General features: G+C 45.3%; 1 protein-coding gene across 6 annotated transcripts in view; it reads right to left on the bottom strand.

Moving 5' to 3' along the window:
- Positions 1 to 1,193: 1,193 nt before the first annotated feature.
- Positions 1,194 to 26,685, bottom strand: part of KIF1B (kinesin family member 1B) — a 149,153-nt gene continuing 123,661 nt past the window's right edge. For all 6 annotated transcript variants that reach the window (XM_084651857.1, XM_084651861.1, XM_084651856.1 and 3 more), the window contains 11 exons: positions 22,104 to 22,218; positions 21,423 to 21,556; positions 15,609 to 15,670; positions 11,959 to 12,104; positions 11,363 to 11,602; positions 10,501 to 10,572; positions 9,531 to 9,652; positions 8,521 to 8,670; positions 7,795 to 7,987; positions 6,914 to 7,032; positions 1,194 to 6,082 (listed from right to left, as the gene is read on the bottom strand). In XM_084651857.1, coding sequence (XP_084507983.1) covers positions 6,040 to 6,082; positions 6,914 to 7,032; positions 7,795 to 7,987; positions 8,521 to 8,670; positions 9,531 to 9,652; positions 10,501 to 10,572; positions 11,363 to 11,602; positions 11,959 to 12,104; positions 15,609 to 15,670; positions 21,423 to 21,556; positions 22,104 to 22,218 — 1,396 coding nt within the window. In that variant the 3' untranslated portion in view covers positions 1,194 to 6,039. The remainder of the gene's footprint in view (positions 6,083 to 6,913; positions 7,033 to 7,794; positions 7,988 to 8,520; positions 8,671 to 9,530; positions 9,653 to 10,500; positions 10,573 to 11,362; positions 11,603 to 11,958; positions 12,105 to 15,608; positions 15,671 to 21,422; positions 21,557 to 22,103; positions 22,219 to 26,685) is intronic.

Genomic DNA, 26,685 nt, shown 5'->3' on the forward strand with positions numbered 1-26,685 from the left:
GTGGTGCATGGGGGAACGTAGGGATGAGGGCCAAGGGGTTTGAAGTGTAGGAGAGGGCTCAGGGCTGGGGTGCAGGCACCAGTGAGGGGTGTGGGCAGGGACTCAGGGCTGTGGGGTTTAGAGTGCAGGAAGGGGCTTAGGTCTGGGGTAGGGGTGCAGGAGGGGGTGTGAGCTCTGGGTGGGAGTTTGGATGCAGGGGAGTTCCAGCCTGGGACAGGGGATTTAGGAGCAAGTTAAACGTGCAGGAGGGGGCTCCAACCTGGGTAGGGGGCTCGGAGTGTGGGCTCTGGCCAGGCAGCACTTAGCCCTGCTCCACCATGGACCGGGAGCTGCCTGAGGTAAGGCAGGCTCCCTGCCTGCCCTGGTTCCATGCTGCTCCAAAGGAAGCGGCCGGCATGTCCAGGCTCTAAGTGGAGGTGTGCCCAGGCAGCTCCGCATGGTGCCCACCCCTGCACGTTCCCCACCAATAGGAGCTGCAGACCCAGCTGCCGGTGGGGGCAGCATGCAGAGCTTCCCTGATCACCCCTGTGCTTAGGGGGCAGATATGTCGGCCGCTTCCAAGGTGCTGCTCAGAGCCAGGGCAGGTAAGGAGCCTACCTTAGCCCCGCTGCACCACTGACTGGACCTTTAACAGCCCGGTCAATGGTGCTGACCAGAGCTGCCAGGGTCCCTTTTTGACGGGGCATTCCGCTCAAAAACTGGATGCCTGGCAACTCTACTTGTGGGACTTCAGGAGCTGTAATATTTTAAGGACCTCACTGCAGTTTTGAACAGTCAGAATTTTTGTAAGGTTTTACACCTACTCGGACAGGGCCTTGGGAGTTTGACCTGTGGGGAAGTCCATGTACCGCAGTCATGTTTAAAACAGCTAGTAACCTCAGGGTCAAATTTCAGTGGCCTCTGTTTAAGGAGCTCCTAGTCACCTGTGACAACCACCACCAGGCCTACTATAGTTAGCAGCTTTTACAGTGAAAGTGACTGAATAATTAGAACTGCCAGTTGATTGTGTTTGAGGGGAATGGTGATAGAAAAGCTGGAGAAGGGTCTCTGACAAACACCCAGAATTAGGCAGAGAGGAATGTCTGTACTCTCTGAATGAGCTTGTTCAGATCAGAGTTCAACAGCTCTCAGGGATCAAGCCAAGAAACTAATGGTAAAAAATAGTAAGTGAAGAAAGCAGCGCACACAATGCCTGCTAATGCACTGGTTGTACCTTTATTGTTTCACCTCGTTCACTAACAGTTCTGTGGTGCAAGGTTACCATACACAGTTAGATATCTGCATTGCACACCTAAGCCTATACAGCAAATGGATCAGAATTAGTACAAATACATGAACTATATTTACATTTTGTATACTCAAGCTCCAAACATCAGATATATTTACAAAATAAAACATGAGAATGAAAATCAAATTAATAATGTACAGTGTTGCTGATGCACTCCTTTGCTGGGATGAGATCAGTTTGCAAAGAGATTTGTTCAAGAAGGCTACTTATGCTATAGTGTCTACCATGTGTGGAGGACTTGAATAGGGAGATGGAAACATTAGTTAAAAAAATAGGTATTTCAGTGCAACAGCATTTCTAATGTCCAAAGTCAAGAACATTAACAGACTGCACATGGAGAATGTGCTCTGAACAAGCAGAGTGAAAATTAAGGCCTCATCCTGAGAAGTGCTAAGCATCCATAACTTCCCCAGTTCCCAACCCTTGGTTTCAACAGGAGATAGGGGTAGCTCAATACCTCAGGTCAGGCCACTAATTTGGCAACATTAAAAATAGGAGGTCCTATAACCCTCCAGACCCACAAGTTGGAGTGCACAGCTTCTCTCACTGATTGAAGCAAATTTAAAACTAATATTGACACAAGGTTAAGTAATCTGTTTAGTGTTAAACTGTTTTTAGGCCTCCAATACTTAGAACTCATAAATGGCCTTCTGAACAAAACTCTCATTTCTGTTCTCGAACAGCTGATGTTTCTGTTTAACAAGGAAGCTCAAAATTAATACATTCCTGCTACGTACAGTACAGTTCAGACCACATATGGGGTAATCAGCTACAACGGAGAGATGCAACACACACAAGTTAGAGTCCCATTTAAATACATTCTGCAAACCTTCCAAGAGCAGCAGCATTAGTATCCTTCTTTTAAGTAGCAGGTAAACAACTGCATCTTTAACAAAAGAGAAAAAAATCCAGAACAATACAACTAACACAAACTGATGCAGCGTAAGTACCAGAGTGATGCATAGGCAATATTAATTGCAGAGTACCAGCGGGTTCTATACCCAGGATAATGCTCTCTTCCTTATCTAATGTGCAATTAGAGATGTATAAATATACAATACATTACATAAAAAATTAAATATCCCTGTAAATTAGATAACAAGCAGCAGAAAGTAAAGTCTTTGCTTTGAAACACCTCACCAAGCAGTCAAAGATTTTCGACAGAGGAATGACAAACCTTCCCAATGGTTTGGAAATCCTCTCCCTTCTCTTCCGCATCCCAGGATAAAGGATTTTGTTTTAAAAACTTAAAGTGCATCTCTAAAATACAGTATCAATTCTTTTTAAAATAAAATGGCTTGTGGAACTTACACAATAGTGTCATATTTTCATGGGCCTTTGGGTAATTTCTTCCCTTCCATTAATTGATTAAATTAAAAACCCAAACTAGAGGTGTGCCTGCAATCTTAACTTTTTCCAAGGGACATCCTTTAGGATCAGTGTCCATGCTCAAAAGGTTGGCTGGCCCATGGCATGGTGCCCACTTTCCAGCAGCAAGTCCCAAGAGCTGGCTAACTCCAGGGCAGCCTGCATGCAGCTAAACCAGCACACCAGCTCAGTTGGATTTTTAAACTTCAGGAGGGGCGACAGTTTTCCCTGCCTCTTGTATTTTTTCCATGTTAAACTCTTTGGGGTAGAACAGGAAGCCTGTACAAAAATATGAATTAAAATTAATTAAAAAAAATATTTTTCTACTTCCTACTTTAAGGACCAAGGAACACTGCCATTCCAGAGCAGAGCTCCATTACCAGTGAGAGACTCTAGGAGATTCAACATCTCTCTTACATCAGACTGGAAGGTGGTACTGCCTCCTCTGAACTCTCTACAGATTATGGGGCTTTAAGAAATGTAGAAACTTAAAAATAGAATTTTACACTTCCAGTGACCTTTGTTCCACATACAGATCAGGCCACCAGAAGCTGCCTGCAGTTCTCAAATATAGGAGGGTGAAATTTATGCAACACATTTGTAACATTTCCAGTTCTGCGGTAATAAGATACCCATCTGCCACCTCCTGTTTCCTAAGGAGGGTTCCTTAATCATGTTTATATATAATACCTATATTTATAAATACAATTTAGCTAATTTTCCAGCTTCTGGCCTATCCAAAGCAAAGACTTTGCTAACTAGTTTTGTTCTAGTTAAAAAAAAATAAAAAAAATGTTCTCAGTGCGTCACATAATACCACCATCTAATCAACACCATCCCTCCCCTTCTCAGACAGGAACCACCTTCGTTACCGATGGTGGCAGCAGCAGCAGTGACTTAGTGCTTAAAATTAACCTCTAGTTCATTCTTAGAACAGTCTTGAAATCTGCTTAACTCCAGCACAGGGAGCCTCTTCCTGCTCTAGCAGTCTTGGTTTGTGCACACACTGGAAGTGCATATTGTGTCTGTTACATAACAAAGAACATTCTCACTGTGTTAGGGTCACACAATTAAAGAACAAAATGCTACAAACAAACAAACGCAAACAAATGCTTTCTGTGTGATGCTCTTGGATCCTTATAACACTCCCCCATTGCAGATTCCTGTTCTGGAAGGAGTTAGGGGACTGCAGGAGAAGAGGTGGCTCACAGCTCAGCTTGATTACCATCATGTAAGGTATAAAGATATGTCCTAGCAAGCATCAGACTTCATCTTCCTGCTCCGTTTTTAACTAAGCTTTTAGGAGGTCCCACTATGCATTACGCTTTGCGGCAGAAGCAAAGCAGTGCATGAAGCTGAAATAAAGTTGCTCTATTGAGAACCCCTCATGCTTCTGGCCACAGAAACTCAAGTGGGCGGCATGATTAGGTGTCAAGGAGTGATCTAAATGAAAACTACCTTCCTGAGGTGGAGTGATCCGAGGACTTTTTCTTGCATGTGCCTAGGATAGTGAAATAAACCCCCTTTGCCACTCCCAAGAGCTATAAACTTAATGAGAGGTCTGTACATCCTGACCCCACTCCTCCCCCCGGCATTCCACTCCCCAGAGTGAGCCGCTGAAGTATAATGAAGGGGTTTTGATGGATGCTAAAAATAACTCCCCTGCAGTGACCAAGAAACCTAAACTGGAAATTCACCTCCCAGAGAAAGGAAGCTTCCTGTGTCTTTGGTGGAAGGCCTGAAGGGGCAGAGGGTCAAGGTTTGTCTAAGAGACCTTATATCAAATTAGCAATAGCTGCTGCTGCTGTCCAGGGGGATCTTACAACAGGCACTTGTTACACATTGGTGATCAGGAATAGGAGTCTGCTTGGTCTCTCTTCAGAAGGGACTATCTTCCTGCCCACAGGATTTAGGGGGAAGGGTTGGAGGCAGATGAAGAAGAAGAGGAGGAGGAGGAGGAGGAGAAGGTGGTGGTGATACAAGCAGCGATGTGATCTTTTTTCCAAAGAGAAGCCAAAGCTCCCTCCCATCCTGGCGCATTCAGTGGCTGGAGAGTGCTGCAAGCACTAGGTTTTAAAAGGAGACAGTGGAGAGAAGATACTTTCCCATCATCAGATTGGATATCGTTCGAATTGAAGAAAGGAGGGTATGATGCACAAGGTGGGAGCAGGGAGGCCCCCATTTCAGAGGTACTCCAAGAGTATATGCCAGATGCATTTTTCAGAGTAGCTTTTCAGGTCACGCTCGTTTCTGTTTTAAAGCTAATCAGACAGGGAAGGGAAGTCACTGATACAATAACTCTCGAGACCAAAGAAAGGTAGAGAGAAAAGGGAAGCATCTCCCCAGCCTTCTGGTTAATTCCTGCATATGCTCCAGAGAACTACCACACAGGGATTTTTCCACTTCCCTTCATTAGCATCACCTCAAAGAAAAGGCTGAGCCCTTCGAATTTCAGGATTTTCAACCAATGCTTCAGTGACAACCTCCTCTCTCTATCAGGAGGGACACGGCCACATTGCCTGCACAGAGTTACCGCAAACTCCACCTGCTCTGCTCTGCTCAGGTTTTGGGGAACTTTATAAATAAACAGTGCCACTCTAGACCCCTATGGCAAGAGCCCATGGGGCAGTTTCTTCCAGCCCGCTGCTACATCACTCAGGGTCTGCTCCTGTTCTCCTCCCCTCAGTCTCGACAGCAGCAGACCTTGCTCTGACCTGCTGAACACTAACAACACCTCCATTTCCAGAATTAACTCAAATTCCGGGATATCTGGGGTCTGAGATTCAAGTCCAACCTGGATGGGTTAACTTATCTTATGTGTCAGCTCTCACAGGGGGTTAAATGACAGGCAAGACTAAGGAAGCCTCAAGAGCAGCGGCAGCTTCTCGCTGGGTAACGCCACGTTTAGACGCTTAGAAGGAACCATTTTTCCCTAGCCTAAGAATCTTGTCCTGAGGGCAGCATTGTGGTTACCGCAAAGTCATAAAAGAAAGAAAAACCTAAAGCATTTCAGACAGATAACAACAAGGACAGTGGTACAGACATCAAAGAGTCAGTTGGAATGGGAAACCAATAGTCTTAAGGAAAAAACAAAAAAATAAGTAACTTTTCTTTTTAAAGTCGTGCAATATTCACTGGATCCTTTTTTTGTTTTTTCCTTTTGTTTTGGCCACATGCTACTAATAGGATTCTCAACACAGATGAAAAGAAAAAGGGGTAGGGTTAGAATAGCTAGAAAAAGTGCTGAAGGAGATGGGGAGGGAAGGGAAGTTAAGCCACAGGATTACATACAAGAGAAACCATCAAGAATTACACAAAGAAATGAGAGGTAACACTTTATCTATCAGAAGGCGAGTTAGAACAGATGAGAATGACACATGGACTCAGTACTTCAGCAGGCCTGTGCGTCTTCGGGCCAGTTTTGACCTGCACAAAACAAAAGGAAAAAGGATTAGCTAGCTTGGCATTACCTCCTGAGCCTCATTCTTCAACCTTCTTTTTTGCCACATCTTGATGTTATTTGATCTACGCTTATTTTGCATTTTTTTACAAAGGAAAATATGTAACAGTGATAACTTGGATGCTGTACTTGCTGCCCCAGTGTCCTTGTGAGGGAGATGGGATCAGTAGGAACTGTAGTTTAAGAGCTCCTCTCTCTATGCCGATAACACAGTTGGGTTTTCAATGAACTTATTAGTAAAATGAAGACTGAGTTTTATCTAGCAGTACTGTGTTACTGTGCCTTCCAGGGAGAGCCAGGAACCTCTGTAGCCCAGCTGACAAGATGGCACTTTTGGTGTGGGCTAGAATGCAGGAACTCTTGGGAGAAAGCCAGCAAGGGGAAGGAGGAGGGAGAGTTCTTCAGTGTCACCCTACAACCTGGCCAAACAGAGAAGCAGCCCAGACCTACCAGCAGCTAGGCAGTGAAAAGTCTAATATATTTGTAAAAAAGGGAGAAAGTCCAGGAGGCCAAAGGCCATTTTAAGCTCTTCATATCTACATCGCACACAGCATCCTGCATATATTTAAATGTGATTTGTCTGGTAAGAAGCTGGTGAACAGATAGCATCCACTGCACTTTTTAGGCTTTAGGGCTGGCTTTTTTTCCACACCAGTAGACTGAGTGCTCACTGGAATCGGCTCCCCCATCCCCTCAGAGCAAATCTGCTAACCAATGTGACAGGCTGCCTGCCCACATTACACTAACCACATCTCTGCTCTGCAGTGTCTGCTCACTCAGACACAGCTGCCTCTTACCGTATTGTGCCAGCAAGAAGAGGGTTGAAGGCGTATAACCAGTCGTTCATATCTTTGTCGTTGATGGCTTGGAGCAGGACCCCACGGTGCTTTGTGCACACAGCAAAGGTATTGGGGGTCTGAAATATTTAAACAGACAGTTCTCAAGTAACCAAGCCTGTAGATGCAGAGATTAGTTACACATGGGGTTAACACTCCTTCATTGCTACTGGAATGTGCCGGTCCCAGCAGTAGTTTCCTAGGAGACATTCAGACAACCGACATGCTTTTCTTTCCTCCAGGATGCATTAGATGTGTCCAGTATATTGTTCAGCCCCAAAGCTATTAACAAGAGCATATTTCACACACTACTCGTGGACCCGGATCCTTTGGTAAAATCTTTGGGGCGGGAACAATCTTTTTATGTTCTGTGTACACTGCACCGAACACAAGGGGCCCATTATGTGGACTCCTAGGTGCTACAATAATGCAAATAAAGCTATTGAAGTCAATCAGTTTGCTGTAGTCATATAATGCATATGTGAGGGACTAGAGGAATCAGGGGACTGGTAAAGGGAACAGCCATAAACCTCTCAATCCGAATCCTTCCCAGACTGATGGTGACTGATAGTGGACCAATAGTCTCAGTCCAGCTCCCTGTGGGTTTGCATGCACATCACAAAAACCACCACTGCACTAACTGGGAACCTTGTTGGCAGCCTCAGCAGAGGCGTCAATGGCTGAACTACCACTGAGCCTGATCTCACTAAATCCTAGAAGTGGTTACTCCAGACCAGAGATCAGTCAGATTAGCAGGGCAGCATGGGGCAAGCTTGCATCAGCATTCTGCCCCTGTTCTGTGAATAAACAGAGGACTTCAGTTTCCAGGCACTTAGACTGACCTTCACCATTGCCTGCTGATCCTCGCTGTACTCCACCTGAGCTGTGGACAGGTTTATGATCCCCCTCTCCACAGGGTCTTTGTCACTGTTGTAAATAAAGACGTATGGACGGCGGACTATCACAAAGTGCTTGGCCCAGGAGCTGGAGAGTGGCTCCTTGAAGTGGAGGTACCCCTTCTTTGAGACCACAGAGCTGAAGAAACAGACAATGGAGAAAATATATTTATCCAAGAAAGTATGAAGTGAATTAGCCCCTGCTAGGATGGCCCAATAACAGAGTGAAATGGCAATAAGGCTATAAGAACAGACCAGTGGGTCTATAGTCCTGTCTTCCATCCCAGCCAATGTCAATTTCTTCAGAGGAAACCTTAACCCCATCTCCCATTCCAAAAGGACACCTAGCTGTGCACACGGGACAAGTGATGCACAGACAGCTATGCTGCAGTAACATGGATAAAACAGGTCAGATTCAGGTCAGTAGCAGAACTAGTTCTGTGCATGAAGTGTTTGCAGGATTGAGCACTATGGAAGACAGATCAACAACTCTCCCCTACCCTTCTACTAGCCTCTGAGTGTCTCTTGCAGGCTGCTGCTTTAGTACTGCCAGCAGAAATCTTGGTAGCTATTGTGTTCATCTTCCTCAGATGAGGCAGGACTACTGGAAACCTAAGAAAGCCCCTGCTTTAGAGAGCGCAGGAAATTCTGACACCGCAGCAATTGACTTACCCAGGTCTGATTTCCTCAATATCTGGAACAAGGTTCAGGAATTCATTCTTTCCAGCTCTGGCCAGGAAGGAGGTTTCCACTGTTGGAACCAGCTGGAATTGTTCCAACTCCGGGCAGGGGCTGGAGGCACGGGAATTTGCTTCTGGAGTCCTTTTAAAAAAAATGAAGGGGGAGAAAAGTAATCACTACAAAGCAACTGGTTGTGACGGCAGAACTGAAAGCATTTCTGAAGCCTGTCTTCTCCCATAAGATGCTCTTCTGTTCTGCAATGAGCCTGAGCCACCAGTTTCAGAGTGACTATATGCCATACCATGACCCATGGAAGCCTTTTGTACAACTCCTGAACAGCATTTACCACAAGCTTGAGGCCCTCAACTCAGAACATAAGTGATCTGCCCACCCGTCAGTTGCTTCAGACCATTTCTTCCTTGCATCCCTCTCCAAGCACAGTCCACAACACTGAGGGGCTGTGCCCAAATTACAGCTGAGTTGATACTAGGAGGGCACTTCCTGGTCAGCACTGCTCTCAATGAGGACTAAAGAATGAGGAAGGTACCAAACTGTCCTTCAATGAGAAGTGAGCCCCAATTTTATCTAAAACATCCTTCATAACTATGAGAAACCAAGCAACAGAGGTCACTCGCCAAATTGGCCTATCATGATCTGTTCTCTTGACAGAGTCCCCAGAACCACAATGGGTTTTACATGCTAAAAACGCAGTGGTGTCCATAACACACAGTGTGTTCACCTGAAGGGGAAAGAGAATAAATGCAGAGAAGAGACAGCAGGAAACAGAATGAGGAAGCATATGCGGAAAGGAGAAGAAGCAGAGAGAAAAAATGAATGAGAAATCAAATGCAGAGAAGGGAGCAGGAAACAGAATGAGGAAGCATATGCGGAAAGGAGAAGAAGCAGAGAGAAAAAATGAATGAGAAATCAAAGGAGAAGATCAAGAGAAGCAGCAGAGTGGAAGTGTTTGTTTAGAATCCCCCCACCCCATCTCTACTTACTTCTGATCCACTGAATTGCACCTTGAATCTGCCAGAGAGGGACAGGTGGATGAAGGTGTGAGGGTGGCACTACTGAAACTGGACACTGATGGGTCCCGCCCGATTGGAGAGATATCAGATAGCTACAAGAACACACAAAACACTGCAGCATAAGATTTTTGTAGTTGGTGTCTGTCACCTTGGTAAGATAACACTGCACTCAGAGTATCCATAATGAGGAGTGCTCAGTGGACTATTTCTACCAATACTAATTACTCTATTAGATAAATACCACAACAGCCATATTTTTGCACCTCATCCCTCTTTGTAGAAATCTCCTTGTTTGAAAAGCAGATATGGTAGCACTTCTGTGGGCACTGTCTGACAGTGTGCTAGACATCTGATGATCTGCATACAGAATCCATCAATACAACATTGGGTGGCCGGTTTTATAACATCAGATTCCTTTCTTTATTGTCATTTGTATCTAAAGTCAGTTCTCAAATGAGTTCAGTTTATCCTTTGTTGCTGAGAAGCTGAGGAACATGATGATAATGAGCACCCCATGCCACAAGGTGAACTATAATACAAGCCGGAGCACTAGTACTAAACCCAGAAGAGACTTCTCCTGCACCATTCAAACTGCCTTCCCTACACTTTGGAACTTGGGGGGGGGGGGTGGCCACTGAACAACACCCCAATAGACTGAAGTGAAACAAAATGGTTTGAATCCAATATCAGTTGTATCATATTCAGGTGCAACTCTCTCGTGTTTTCACCATGATGGCATGAGAATCTTTACTTTACACAAACAGGCAGCCTTTCAATACACAATTGTACAGTATCTATACATCATACTTCAACTTAGAGAATATGTAGTATTCTAAGACTCCATCAGATTAAATAGAGGGCAGAAAATGTACTGTAGGAAAAAAAACAGGCCTATTGTATGTTTGGCTGCTTGTCACAGCAGCTACAGCAAGCACCTTACCTTACAATCACTGATGCTGTTGTACACCTGGTTAAACTCCCGGTTGAAAGTATGGGTAAGAAGCTGCAGGCACTGAGAAAAAAGCAAAAAAACCAGGTGTTTTCAATTACATTTTATAGCAACAGAGCACTCATAACAGATAGCAACAGAGCACTCATAACAGGCAATCTACCAAGATCCACTCAAGAATTAGTGAACTACAGTCTGCCCAAGACTAACTGATGACACCAACAAGAAAAACAGATGTCAGTCATACAATTCCTATGATTACACTACCCAACACTTCCATATGCAGGAGCACCAAGGCAAGTGCTGGGTATGGCATTAACAACACAACCCGTCATCTCTTTAAATTTCACTGAAGGGAGACATCTTCTGGCTGATTTGAGAGGAGAACTTTGGTTATGTAGCTTATTTAAAAAAGGCTCTGTATAGAACATAGCACATTCACCATGTAATATAAGGGGCGGAGTATGGAAAAGCAAAAGAAAAGGACATGAGACAACAGAAGACTTGTTTCTGGTCCTAAAGTGCACTTGTAAGTCAAGTATCCCCTGAACTGGAGAAGATCTAGCAGAAGGATTTCATACATCTAATGTATAAAACCAAAAAGGTACCAGCTAAAAAACAAGAGCATGTCAGCTCATTGTCCCTCTTCCCCATCTGATCATTTGCCCCAGTTGGGAATGATACAGAGGTCCATTAGATATTTTATGTATGGCCCAAGTAGTGCAGGTGAAAGGCTTTTGTGGTTCCTTCAATGATTAAGCCCTAGATATTTTAACTCTTTCTTGTTACAACATCTTTATTGCATCTTCAGTGTCACAACCTGGACCTGTTCTGTTCTCTGGGCAGCATGTACCTTGGTTGCCAGCTCTTTCTCCCTATCCACCAGGCTCTCGATGTCTGCAGAGTCATAGCCACTGCTTTCACTGGGCGTGACAGCACTCTCAAAAGTGGTAGTGGAAATTTGGGAAGAGATGCTGGTGGAGGTGCTGAGGGTCCCACTGCTCAGACTGGGGGACAGCGAGTCACTCAAGGATTTGGGGATGCTATCGCCAAGTTTCTCACGCAGTAGCAGGAAGTGACGAGTCTTTTCCACCTGAGAATCAGCAGAATTAAGCATCAATTCTAGGACATTCTTCACCCTCAAGAGCATGGGAATCCCTCTCTCACTCAACAGGATATCTACCAGAGAGTCATGAAGCTGGGGAGCAGAAATAACTGGCAACATTGCTAAAAAATTAATCATTGCTTTTGCTGAATGCATTGAGAGCTGAAGGCTGTTTTCACTGGCATGAACAGCCTCTCTGTACCCATGTAGTGGGGAACCTACCCAAGGCCTAGCCTTGCTGAAAATTCCCTTGCAAGGCCCTCCCAATTTGGAGGTTACAGTCAGCATAAAAGGCTGCTGGAAGATTTAATTCTGTCTTGCTCTTTCCCCCTTCCTTTGTGTACCTCATGCAGCAGCTCCAGCTTCTCCAGTTCCCACTGGTGCTCTAGAATGAGGCTGTCACCACGGGGCCTCCAACCTGCCAGATTCTCTTCCCCACGGACATATGCCACAGACGTATCCAGGACTTTCCTTCTCCTCCTCTGCATTCCTGAGGAGTCAAGTACAGAGTAGTGGCATAGGTTAAAAACAGTAGATTGGGAAAAGATACAATATAGACTTAATGTACAGCAACTGGCAGGGAACCCACACCCCCCAACTCAACTTGGTGTAGATAAAATAACCAGGATTACATCAGTGGCAATGCCTCCATCAGTCACACACCACACTCCAAACGGGGGGAGGAGGGGCGGGTGCGACAGCATCATTTTAGTTTCGCTTTCTGCCCTAGCCCAGAAATATCTTTCCCGTACCTCCATAACTGCCTGAACCCTGTTCAGTCCAATTCAACAGAAACATTAAAATGCATTTTTCTCCAAGGCCTGGTGATATTATGGGAGCTTCAAGATAAATAGCTGTGAATGATTGTATCAGGTATTTGCAAGCTCTGAATTTCAGTCCTTAGGAAAGGGTGGGAGGAAAAATCATTGAGAATTCCCCCTCATCCCCTGATACTGCTCCCCCAAGTCCCAACTACACTAAATTGAAGATGCTATCTATGGTGCCCTTCCTCCCTGGGCCCTGACACACAACCTCTAGTTAATTGGAGCTGTCCTCACTGAACTATAAACGAGCACAGGTGGCATAGATTAGGCCCCAATTCACAGGGGGACGAGTGCTGTCGGGCCATTATTACACCATATCCATTCATCATAGGTGTTCTCTCATTTAAATCTTTCCTCTCCTCCCTTTTGGTTAGGATTATACTGGGAATTTCTATCATTCCTGACACAAGGAAGAAAGGAAAGCAGCAGAATACAGACCCTGGACTTCAGAAAAGCAGACTGACTCCCTCAGGGAACTGATGGGCAAGATCCCTTGGGAGAATAACATGAGGGGGAAAGGAGTCCAGGAGAGCTGGCTGTATTTTAAAGAATCCTTATTGAGGTTACAGGGACAAACCATCCCGATGTGTAGAAAGAATAGTAAATATGGCAGGCAACCAGCTTAGCTTAACAGTGAAATCCTTGCTGATCTTAAATACAAAAAAGAAGCTTACAAGAAGTGGAAGATTGGACAAATGACCAGGGATGAGTATAAAAATATTGCTCGGGCATGCAGGAGTGAAATCAGGAAGGCCAAATCACACCTGGAGTTGCAGCTAGCAAGAGATGTTAAGAGTAACAAGAAGGGTTTCTTCAAGTATGTTAGCAACAAGAAGAAAGTCAAGGAAAGTGTGGGCCCCTTACTGAATGAGGGAGGCAACCTAGTGACAGAGGATGTGGAAAAAGCTAATGTACTCAATGCTTTTTTTGCCTCTGTCTTCACGAACAAGGTCAGCTCCCAGACTACTGCACTGGGCAGCACAGCATGGGGAGGAGGTGACCAGCCCTCTGTGGAGAAAGAAGTGGTTCGGGACTATTTAGAAAAGCTGGACGAGCACAAGTCCATGGGGCCGGACGCATTACATCCGAGAGTGCTAAAGGAGTTGACAGATGTGATTGCAGAGCCATTGGCCATTATCTTTGAAAACTCATGGCGATCAGGGGAAGTCCCGGACAACTGGAAAAAGGTTAACGTAGTGCCCATCTTTAAAAAAGGGAAGGAGGAGGATCCTGGGAACTACAGGCCAGTCAGCCTCACCTCAGTCCCTGGAAAAATCATGGAGCAGGTCCTCAAGGAATCAATTCTGAAGCACTTAGAGGAGAGGAAAGTGATCAGGAACAGTCAGCATGGATTCACCAAGGGCAAGTCATGCCTGACTAATCTAATTGCCTTCTATGATGAGATAACTGGTTCTGTGGATGAAGGGAAAGTGGTGGACGCGTTGTTCCTTGACTTTAGCAAAGCTTTTGACACTGTCTCCCACAGTATTCTTGCCAGCAAGTTGAAGTATGGGCTGAATGAATGGACTATAAGGTGGATAGAAAGCTGGCTAGATCGTCGGGCTCAACGGGTAGTGATCAATGGCTCCATGTCTAGTTGGCAGCCGGTATCAAGTGGAGTGCCCAGAGGGTCGGTCCTGGGGCCGGTTTTGTTCAATATCTTCATAAATGATCTGGAGGATGGTGTGGATTGCACCCTCAGCAAGTTTGCAGATGACACTAAACTGGGAGGAGAGGTAGATACGCTGGAGGGTAGGGATAGGATACAGAGGAACCTAGACAAATTGGAGGATTGGGCCAAAAGAAATCTGATGAGGTTCAACAAGGACAAGTGCAGAGTCCTGCCCTTAGGACAGAAGAATCCAATGCATCGCTACAGACTAGGGACCGAATGGCTCGGCAGCAGTTCTGCAGAAAAGGACCTAGGGGTGACAGTGGACGAGAAGCTGGATATGAGTCAGCAGTGTGCCCTTGTTGCCAAGAAGGCCAATGGCATTTTGGGATGTATACGTAGGGGCATTGCCAGCAGATCGAGTGACGTGATCGTTCTCCTCTATTCGACATCGGTGAGGCCTCATCTGGAGTACTATGTCCAGTTTTGGGCCCCACATTACAAGAAGGATGTGGAAAAATTGGAAAGAGTCCAGCGGAGGGCAAAAAAAATGATTAGGGGACTGGAACACATGAGTTATGAGGAGAGGCTGAAGGACCTGGGGATGTTTAATCTATGGAAGAGAAGAATGAAGGGGATTTGATAGCTGCTTTCAACTACCTGAAAGGGGGTTCCAAAGAGGACGGCTCTAGACTGTTCTCAGTGGTAGCAGATGACAGAACGAGGAGTAATGGTCTCAAGTTGCAGTGGGGGAGGTTTAGATTGGATATTAGGAAAAACTTTTTCACTAAGAGGGTGGTGAAACACTGGAATGCGTTACCTAGGGAGGTGGTGGAATCTCCTTCCTTAGATATTTTTAAGGTCAGGCTTGACAAAGCCCTGGCTGCGATGATTTAATTGGGGATCGGTCCTGCTCTGAGCAGGGGGTTGGACTAGATGACCTCCTGAGGTCCCTTCCAACCCTGATATTCTATGATTCTATGATTAAATGCTAAAAAATCCACTCCATTTCTCAAAGTAACCAACTGAATAATCCTCCAAACGTCTGAACAACAGACTGTGCCTGGAGGGACATAGGTATTCCCAGCATACAGGGATATGGATAAACACAGTCCTGCAGGCAGGAAGACAAGACCCCTCCAGAGAGAAGCAGCTCAACGGTGACCTGAACTGCGAACACTAAACTTTATTTATATCTATAAACTGAACTCGTAGGATAAGGCTCAGTGCCTCATCAGCTACATTGCCCAATTTCTTCTAACACTTCTAAGAGAGAAAGTGTAAGGGAGTTTAAAATGTTTCGATGCAGGGACTGACAGTGCCCTGAATATACATCTAAATCAGAAGTAAGAGGCAGTTTAAGGTTTCCACAAAACAGCAATGCTTGCTCCAAAGCTATGGAAGAACTTCTGCACCACATAGAAGCTACTTCTCCTCAATATGGCAATTTATTCCCTCTTGTCCACACATCTGTTATTTGCAGTCTCTCCATCTGCCATAATCACTCTTACCAACTTACACACCGCTACATTTGAATGCACATGCTGATCCTGCTTACCTGGGCTTCCAGTGTCTGCCATTTTGCATAAACTCAGCTCATAGATTCCAGTTACTCGATTGCTGTTTACAAAACACCCACAGAGAGGAAATTTGTTATATCTCAAGAAATAAATCAAGATAAAGTACACGGTCTCTGAAAAGGTTTACATCTTAAAGATTCAGAGGACCCTTCGCCCCCAAAATAGAAATAAACTTGTATTTGAAAAGCAGAGACCCTTGTCCACTGTAAGCTTGACAGATAAACCAGCCAGGCGGCCAGTTCCCCAAATATGGCACCTCCACTCTGTCTCCGGTCCTTCCCTGTTTCTAGGGCATTATCCTTAGGAAGCTGCTGATTAAGCAAATTACAGTTAAGGACTAATGTCCTCCATAGGCCACCTGGAAAATGTGCTTCCCCTCCATTAAAACATCCAAATATCTTTGCAAGGGCTGGTTACAGAGGCAAGTCTGGAAGACAGAAAATCTGAGGAATAGTCCGTTTGGTTTTTACTGAGGTAAACCTGACAAAGGAGGAACATTTAATGCCCTCCAATAGAGCTGGGAACTGCAGCTAAGCAGGCTTTCAATTAAGACCCTTCCAAACTACCATGTTGCATTCTCTCTTTCAGTCTGTATATGAAAAATGAGAGATTACTTACCTGTATAGTAACTTGAGTTCAAGAGGTTTTGTCTCCACTGTAGGACATGAATGTGCCTGTGCACTCTTGACTGGAGATTGTAAAGCAGTGCAGCTCCTAATACTCCCCTATGAGGACATTCAGAGAGGTGTGGACTCACCACCACTCAGTACCTCCTTGACCGCAAAGCCAGAGACTCCGCAGCAGAGGGGAAGGACAACAGGAGCTGGCGCACTCATAGGAACAAAACACCCCAAAGAACTCAAGTTACTGTACAGGTCAGTAACCTCTCATACTTCGAGTATATGTCCCTGTGGGTGCTCCACTGTAAGAGACTCCCAAGGTAACTTAAAATGGACATAGGTGCTGAGGAAGCAGGTCTAAGACAGCTCAGAGGACTGTCACCAAACATCATGTCAAAGCAGGTAAGATAGTATAATGCTTGGTGAACGTATGGATGGAGGACCAAGTTGCAATTCTGCAGATTTCTGCAATGCGTCCATCTTTCAAGAGGGCTATAGATGTGGAGTGCGCCCTAGGGGAGTGTGCTGTCACTCTATGAAAGGATGACACCCTGGCAGTCTCCTAGCATATTACTATGCAACCTGAGGCCCACTTTGACAGTCTCTACCTGGAAATGGGCTGTCCCTTCATCGTGTCTATAAAAGATACAAATAGGCTGTGTTAGGATATAGATATTCGGGTCTGTCTGTAAAGACCTATACTCTAAGAATTTAGGTGTATTCTTATCACTTAGCTAGTTATAGAGGTATAAAAATCAAAATCACTGTCTGCCGGTGTAAAAGCCTTCTCTTACTGTGACAGTCCGAGGCCCTGTTCTTAGGCTAACGCCTTTGGCTAAGCAGCAGAGACAGCCATAAGCTGGGATGCGAACAGACAGATCCTCACATTCCAAACTAGTCACATTGAAATAAGGTGCTATTGGGCTGTTAGAAATACAATCCTGTCCTGATGATGCCTATCGCCTCCAGAGAAAGGGAAGTGCCTAGAAGATGTAAAAGGAAACTTAGTTTGATAGCATCCTGTCTGGCAAGAACTCACTTATCAATAGCTGGGATGTGAAATACTCATTTCTTTGTTGTTCTATCACTGTAGTCCCCATTTCCCTATTGTTTGTCTGTATAATCTCTGTCTGGTTCTGTGATTGTTTCTGTCTGCTGTATAATTAATTTTACTGGGTGTAAACTAATTAAGGTGGTGGGATATAATTGGTTACATAATTATGTTACAATAGGTTAGGATTGGTTAGTTAAATTTCAGTAAAATGATTGGTTAAGGTATAGCTAAGCAGAACTCAAGTTTTACTATATAGTCTGCAGTCAATCAGGAAGCGTGGGGGGGGGGGGACAAATGGGAACAGGGAATGGGGGTGGGGAAATTGGAATCATGTTTTGCTAAGGGGGTAAATGGGAACAGGGAATGGGGGTGGGGAAATTGGAATCATATTTTGCTAAGGGCAGGAATGGGAACAGGGACACAGGTGTAAGGCTCTGTGGTGTCAGAGCTGGGAAGGGGGACACTAAGGAAGGAAACTGGAATCATGCTTGCTGGAAGTTCACCCCAATAAACATCAAATTGTTTGCGCCTTTGGACTTCGGGTATTGTTGCTCTCTGTTCATGCGAGGAGGACCAGGGAAATAAGTGGGTGAAGGAATAAGCCCCCTAACAGGCTGGGAGAGGCCTTGAATATCTTAGTCCAGTCAAGGAAGAAGCCAAAAGCCATCCTGACATCTAGCATATGTTAGCTGGTTCCCTCCTTGGAGACATGAGGCTTTGGATGGAACACCAGTAGACTGATTTCCTGCTTAATACGGTATTCCAAAGAGACCATAGGGAGGAAGAGAGGATGGGAGGTTGTGTAACCTTATCTCTGTAGAAGACAGTAAAAGCTGGGTTCTCCCATTCATCTAACCTAAGTGATGGCTTTAAGGAATGAAGTCTTGAGGGAGAAGTGGAGGAGAGAGCAGACAGCAATTGGTTCAAAGGGAGGTTTCCTCAGGGCACTGAGAACCAAATTAAGATTCCATTGTGGGGCCAGGTTCTGTACAGGACTAAAGTTGTGTAATCCCTTAAGGAATTTAGTCACAGTAGAGTGGGCAAAAACTGAGACGCACTCAGTGAGTGGAAGGCAGTGATAGCAGCCAAATGTACCCTGACTGAGCTTACACACAGACCCAGTGTCTAAGTCCAACAGGTAGTCTAGTATCTTGGAGAGCAGCATTTCTGATGTTTGACAGGAGTGAAGAGAAAACCAGGAATGAAAGCATTTCCACTTTTGAAGTAAGTTTTGCAAGTAGTAGATCTCCTGCTAGATCGGATAAGGTCCTGTCAGTTCTTCTGCATCTCTCTCAGGAGTCCAGAAGACTGGAGCCAAAATGTTCTTTGCATAACCACAGCAGTAGCTCTAGATCTACAAGTTGTGGCAACAGCAGTGAGAGTAGCCTGCAGGAACGCTTTCACAATTAACTGACCCTCTGGGATGAGAGACTGAAACTGGTCTCTTAGGTCTGATGGCAAGTGTTCAATAAAGCATGTCAAAGTAGAATAATGGTTAAAATCATATTTTGCTATAAAGGCAGGGTAAGTTTGAGACTTGAAACTGAAAAGCCACTGATGAGTAGCTCTTTCTGCCCAGTAGGACCAGTTGCTTGGACTTGTCCAAGGCAGAGAGTCTAAAATGGGCCTGGCAATTCCTTTCATTGACTGCATCCACCACTAGAGAGTAAGGGGTGGGGTGGGAGAAGTGTTTATTTCTTTTGCTGGAATATAATATTTATGATCTGCCCGCTTGCAGGTGGGTGGAATTGTGGCAGGTGTTTGGCATAGAGTGCATATAGGAGATAACAGTGCCTCATTAGTTGGTAGGGCAATTTTCCCCTGGGGGTGATATTTAAAATGTCCACTAGGGAGTGCTGAGACTCCTGGACCTCTTCTAGAGGACTCTGGAGGGAGTCCTCCAGGCATTTAATGAGGTCTTGGAAAGCCCGAAAGTCATCCGCATAAGAAGCTGGTGATGGCATCATCATCTCATCCAGGGAGGACGATGACTTGGCTGAAGGAAGTAACAGTCTGTGCCTCTTGTTCCTCTTCCAGTACTGAGGAGGCATATGATACCGGAGGATGGTCCATTGGTGCCTGTGGATGATGTGGTACAGGTGATGCTGGGATTTCTTCCCAGCTCGTACTCTGTAGAACTGTTCAGCGAAGTGCCCCCTGGAGTTCCAGTAAGCACATTCAGTTGGGGAATGGGTCCCCAAGGGTACATACACCCCTGAGGTCTAAGACGCCTGGTGGGCTCTAGAAGGTCCTCTTCAGTAAACGGATTCATGGCAGTGTGACGGTACAGCACCACACTGGAGCCCTGTTCTGAGATTTCAGTGTCTGAAGTATCTTCTGGGCTAAGGGGGCCCCCGCACAGGTATTGTTGCTGGTAAAGGAATAGAAGCCCATCTGACTGTCAGGTTGCAGCTGTTGGGGCAGGGGCTCTAGTAGACCTCCTTGATAAAGGGAACTCTGGTTTGTGTGAAACAAGGTCTTGCACGGAAGGGAATCTGGAAGGTGGTGGAGGGCTATGACAGTCTATGGCCAAAGACTGAATCAGTACCTGTGTTGGGAATACAGATTGGTGAGGAGAAGGTGAATGCTGTACTGGAGAATTCAACAAGGGAGCTTCTCTGACCTTATAGCTGTAAGAAGGCGATGGCATGAGAGTAGTCTTATGTACATCACGGTGCTGAGAGATGTTTGACAGGACTGATGTAGGAGCTGCCCAGGAGCAGAAAACTTCTCTGCACATGGCTTTTTATGCAGTACCAACGACTCAGTACCGGAGTTGGGTGGAGCATAAGTAGTATCTCTTACAGGATGCAAGGTCTCCCAGAAGTGGGATTTATGTAGTGACCTACCTACCTCTCTTCTTTGTTTCCCAGGTAGATGAAAGAGGCTTCTTTTTCCTGGAAGTCTTGGTCCCTGGGCCTCCTGCCAAGGCTCCAGCAATCACTGAAGCAGCCTGAGATGTTGGGGCTCATGTACAGGAGGGGTGCGGACACCTCATGAGCTAGGGAGCACTTCATTAAGAGTAGTATCAACATAGCCTTGCTGTCCTTTCTATATCTGCCTTTAAACCCTGAGACCACCTTGCACTTTGACAAGATGTGCATGTCTCCTAAGCACTGGAGACAGGTACAGTGCCTATCACCGTGAGAAAAAAAAAATCTCTGGCAGGGCTTAAACCCCAAGGTCTTAGGCACAATCCAGTGTGCCAAAGCACTGAAGTCTTGAAAAAGAGATGGGGGTGATGGTGGGGAACTCACCTGAAAGCACAATGGTGCTGCAATTAAATAAAAATAAATTTAAATTGACAAAAACAAAGTAGATAACTAAATAAGAAGTTTCACAATATGTGAAAAACGCGGGACGCTGTAAAATATTGCTCCATCTCACTACATCTCAAGCTACTGAGAAGGCGGCTGAGAAGTAATTGATGGCGGCGAGTTCATGTCTCCCTATATGCCTTCATGGGGAGCATGAGGAGCTGCTCCGCACACAAAGCCCGGTCAAAAAGGGAACCTGGCAGTGTCCAGTCAGCAGTGCTGTCCAGACACTGAAGTCCGATTGCCTGCAGTAACTGGCCTCCATCACCAGGGGGCAGGAAGAGTAGCAGCTGGTGCTGGAGGAGCAGGCAAGCACTCAGCAACAGCTCCAGCGGAGAGGTACCCGTCAGCTCCCATCCTTCCCCGAGTGCAGCTCTCCCTCCCCTGCCCTACTCACCCCCACCCTCGAAGTGCAGCTCTCCCTCCCCCATCTTGCCCAAGTTACTCACCCCCGGAGCCTGGCTCTCTCCATTCACTCCTCTACCCCTAGAGCCCTGCTCAGCGGGCAGGGGGAGGGTGGTGGAGAGAGCAGCAAGCAGGGGATGGAGGGGAAAAGAGGCAGAGCAGGGGGCGGGGCCTTAGGGGAAGAGGTGGAGAAAGGAGCAGGGGAGGTTCCAGCACTCAGTGTCCTGTTTTCACAAATTAGAAAGTTGGCCACCCTATGGACACCACTTTACGATCTCCAGTTGAGAGCACACAAGCGCATGCACATCCTATGGTGGAGCACCTATAGGATCATATAATAGAAGAACTACACTCTGCTGTTAATCAAAAGCAACTGAAATTGCCGATTAAACTTACGAGTCTGGGGATTTGGAGTAGCCACTGCCAAAGAGATTGCGCAGCGAGCGCGGTGGTGAGATCTTGGCATCTCGTGAGTAGAAGACCATACAGACATCCTTGGTAATCACAGCTGGTTGGATGCAGTGGTCAAGCTAGAACAAAGAAACAAATGGCTCTCAAACACCAAGCAAATGATGTCTGCGGGCCTACATCCATACATACCAAAACATTCAGTTTCACTGTCTTGGTCGTGACATTGTTTATTCTTCTTTATTAAGGCCCTACTTGAATTGTGGGATGACTGTCAAATAATTGTGGCTGAGTTGCGGACACGATAGGGAAAATCAGAGAAAAGTAGCAATGGACCTTGATTATTTGCAACAACTTGGAAAACCCACTCCCACTGTCAGCCAGGTGGCTGACAAAATTGCAGTGGAAGCTTAATATTGTGGGATTCACAATTTCCACGATATCTCAAATTAAGTAGTGCATTACTCATCAGGTTTGGGGTTTTTTGTTTTTTGTTTTTTTCCCAAAAAAACAAAACAAAACACATTGCTAGCTAGATTTCTAGCTGCATCCTCTGGAATGATCACATTGTATTAAGCACAATTTTATCTAGGACACATATTACCTACTATACTGGCTGCTTCCTTCCATCCAATTCCATACATGAGCTGTGGGGCACAGTATACTCACCTCCAGATATGCAGACAAAGTCATATAGATCTTCTCTCCATAGGGTGTCACTCGATTGAGGAGAAGGGAGTTATGCAAGGAGCTATCCCAAACAGCCTCAAAACGATAGAAAGTCCTGAAGAAAGTAAAACAAAAGCTTAATAGTAAAAGCACCTCTGTCTCCACTGCAAATGAGAGCGAAGTGCCTCCTCCTGGACTCCATCTAACGATGCGTTTTTTATTAAGCAGGATTGGTTAGACAGCGAACACCTGTAGTAAAGCCCCATCTTTACCAACATTTGAAGAGCTCCAGGATGTCCTTACCCACCAGCTTCCTGAAGCATCCAAGACTATCCATCTACATTTAAATTAACTTGGAGTTGAATGTGCCCTGGCCTGTTATGAGATGAAGACTCCTCTTAAAGCTCAGAGGAAGGGGTTGAATTGAGAGACTGTAGAAGAAAAGACAAGGGAAAAAAAAGCACCATAAAACCATAGGGGAAGTTGGGATGAGAGGACAGTTTAAAAATGGATTCAGCTCTTTCCAAGTGCCTAGGATAGGATTCCAAGACACATGGAAGGATTCTTTCTGTAACCATTGTCCTTAGTCTGAGGTATGTTTTGGGGTGGCATACAGGAATACACCATAGTGCTGATCAGGCTCACAAAACAGGAGAGAAGCCGGTAGCACTAAGCAATAAAACACAATAGCTTCTTCAGGCGATCAGAATAACTCCAAAACTGGTCTAAGTCTTTAATTAAGGCAACAAGGATATCTTCTCCTGTAAGCCTATAAGGAAACACAAGCTGTTTATTCCCAAACTATTCTCATACCCACTCCAACCTATCCCTCAGGTGAAGCTTTGCAGACTAATTACAAGCTGAAATAAGAAAGATTTTTCAACTGGGTGTGCAGGGAGAAGGGCAGCTGTGGCCTGCTGCACAAAGGTCTCTTGTAATCTCACTTTGATCATCCCCCCCCCACACTCCCGAGTGCCCCCTCCCCAAACATCAGTAGCTGAGAAGTGGTCTAGGTATGACAGCCCCCTCCATTAACAAATTGTGAGTACGGGCTGCAAGGAAGAGGTATACTCATGTGTTATGAGCCTAGTAAAGTTGCATTCTATAAGCCAGCTCCACCTGTAAAGAACTCCTGTGCTGGTGCCCAGAGCTACTCCAGAAAGATGGGAAAAGAAACTAGAGGCAAAATTAGAGAGAAAACAAAATAAAGAAACAGACAAAAAAAGGCAGGATGAGAAATAACTTGAGAGCAGACAGGGCAGAGACAGGAGTGCCAGACTTAAAACTAGCATCCTATAAATCCCCCCTCTCCCTAGATGGATTACATAGGTCCACAGAGCTCAAAGGGGATTCAGTAGCCCATGAGGGCGATACAATCAGCCAATCCAATCCAGTGGTGCTCAATACCATTACATTCTATCTTTAAAAAAAAAAATGCTGCCTGGCTTGCCTTAACTAAAGGAAGAAAAACAGTGCCCCGGAAGAGCCCTGTGCCAAAGGAGCAGGGGCTGAAGCCTAGAGAAGCGGAGATCTGAGGGGCACTACAGTGTAAGGGGACCTCACTTCTCAGCCAGGACAAGAGATCAGGGACAGAAAGCAGCTTGTCTTCTAATCCTTTACAGAGTGGTGTTAATTGAACCCTTGTATTTTAATCTTTTGTCCCACCCCCATTTTGATGGAGACTTTTGCACTTCTGCTTCTGTAGCTGAAGGGTAACTCTTCTGAGCCAAAGTACGTGCTGCTCTGGATTGCTTGACAGAGAAAATTCAGACTGGGTCCCCCTTACCCATACTCTGATGCTCTTATCCCTCACTTCTCAGCCGAAAGTGCAGCATGGTAATTACTGCACTCAGCTTGGTGTAGAGCTTCTTCCTGCTGGGCCCTCAAATGGTCAGTTACTCGGCGGTCCATATAATGTCTAAGAAGTTGGTGCCAAAACGTGCAATCCACATTAATGCAGTCAGACAACGTGCACTAATCAGTGCTATGGTCAGTCAGTGCCTTGCCCCAGAGGAGAATTATAACTCCATAATGGAGACCCTGGGTACCTCGGACTAGCAAAGGTGAATTTTCATTTTCATGAAGCAGATGTAGCATTGATGGAAGAGGGCAGAGTGCAGGCAAGTGTTGCATGGGCTTCACTCACAAAGTGCCACTCAATCAGCAACTGCAATACCCCCTCTTCCATGTGAGTCAAGAACCACTTCTGAATATGGACCATCAGGTGCACACATTGTTTGTCATGGGAGTAAAAACAGGGACTGGATCAAGCTCACTAAACTCCTCAGGCTGAGAACTCAAATGTAAATCAGGTCTCCAGAGATGGACGGCAAGTGCACTAAAACTCCCCCACAAGCTTTGTGGTCTGTGCTGGTCAATAGAACTGACTCCACAGCTTTATTAAGACCCAAAGAATAGAGACAGGAGTAATCATTGCTCAGTAGGGCAAAGCTACATCAGCAAAGTGAGGAAATGTGGGTGAACAAGTCAGTGCAATCCCAATCGCCAAGTGAAAGTGAGACTTCAACAGTCACGCTACTACATTTGTTCTGGTCGTGGGATGAATACATATACGCCTACCTCATCCAAACCAGATCTTGCTAAAACAAATAAGGAGGCAAACAAACAAAAACTCAAAGTGAGCAAACCTCTTGTGCTTTCAATACAGAGAGCAGGTGACAAGTGATACCTGGGAGCAAGAGGAGGGCAGAACAAGGCAAAGCAAGGAAGAAGGTAGAAGCTGAAATGGGAATCTAAGGCTGATTTAGATTCCATTTTAAAGTGAACTTTAGTGTTAGAGTATAGGCAGCAGCAGTGCAAGTTCCCTCACACTGCTCAGCCAGCAAGCCTTAGCCATGAACTGGAGAAGCACTTGTCAGAGGGGAGACTAGTCAGTGTCTCCTTTCAATTCTTGGCTTCTCAGCCCCTAGGCAGGCCAATTAATAGCCACTGCAATGAGAATTTCAGGATGCAACAACAAATTAAGAATTGAATGCCATCAAACCATCACCTGATGGCAACAGGCTTTGTTCACTATCATCTTGGGCTAGATTTGAACCAGTAACCTGGCCATTCAGCCCCGGTCCTGGGACTTCCAATGTAGCAAATATGTTACAAGTAGTCAGAGATACTAAATGCTGGCCATGGTTGTCTGCTGACGGACAAAGGAGGAGAAGGGGGGAGGAGTTATGTTCTGTTTATACCTTTGAAAGAATGAAGCAAGGACCATTGTAAGCTCTGTCTGTTGAACAATGAAGGAAATTTGTCTTCATGTGTTCACCTACTGAACTGTACATGCACTAATTCCCAGCACACAAGGGAGGAGGAAATGTGCCACTCCCAGAAGAGCCAAGAGGTTTGCTGACAAAATCCACTAAAAACTAAAAAGGCAGCAACACAAGTGAGACATAAAGCATTCTATTCCACAAGAACCTTTATGTGCAAAAGGAAACAAACAGAAAATACCTAGGCATATCCTTATCAAGAAAGAGCCTGTAAAAACATAGAAAGAGCTTTTGTTAGTGCAGCAAAAGGCAGAACAGAGAAGCAACAGCTGAAAGGAGAAGAACAAGCAGACAAAAAACAGCAACCAGAAAACAAGTCTGCAGACGGTGAGCAAACAGAACACACATCCCTGACTGTGGCATTGGCCCCTCCTTGCTCCCCACCCCTCCACACACCTAGAAACCAAACTCTGGCATTTGGAGACAGACAGGGTATCAACTATACACAAGTGCTACTGGAGCCCTCACTCACCCCCATCCCACTTCCAAGAACCTAGATAGAGATTTTTGGGGCCATACTGCAATTTATTTGGAAGTAAGGAGCAAGGGAGGAGATGTGAAAATCTACCGCAAGTCAAGTAGATCAGATGGGAATGAAGCAACTGTTCCCTCCCAGTCCAGTTATGCTGAAAGGTCAATGCCAAGATGCTAAAAATTAAATCACATTAAAATGTATAAACAACAACTATCAGTGGGGTTATACGAATCCCTCCATCAGAGCTATGAAATGATTTTAAGGTGCCTTTCCATCTCTCCTGAAGCTTTATTCCCTTTTGACTGACAGCTGTGCACGTTCTAAAGCTTTCCAAGGCCCACATTAATAGTCATGCTCACTGCTGCCTGTTTTTAAGAAATAGTCAGCATAAAATACCTAGGCTGACTACCAGGAGAATTTAGAGACTTATTCTATGACTATCAGAGAGAAAGAATTCAGTGGTGAACACTGGCAGCAGATGTCAGCCGTGAATGTCAGCCCACACAGAGCAATTTTTCTATTACAGAGTGCCCTTCAGATTTCTTACAAGACAAGAGGTAAAATCTCCATGTAAGCCCTGTTTCTTCTCCCCACTTCCCTCCTCCTTTATAGAAAGGATTTACTCCCCCTAGAAAAAGTTACTCAATATTTTGGAGTTTTATTTTCACCTTGCACGAGATGAGACATTAGATAGTAATAGCCAAAATACCAGAGTTACAAAATTCAGTACTCACTGACACTAGGGGACAGCACCAAACCCAGTTAGTGACAACACAAAGTCCAGAGTAATCTGGAATTACTTTCTCCACCTAGACTATTGAAA

This window comes from Lepidochelys olivacea (assembly GCF_965140295.1).
Source record: "Lepidochelys olivacea isolate rLepOli2 genome assembly, chromosome: 18".
Taxonomy (NCBI): domain Eukaryota; kingdom Metazoa; phylum Chordata; order Testudines; family Cheloniidae; genus Lepidochelys; species Lepidochelys olivacea.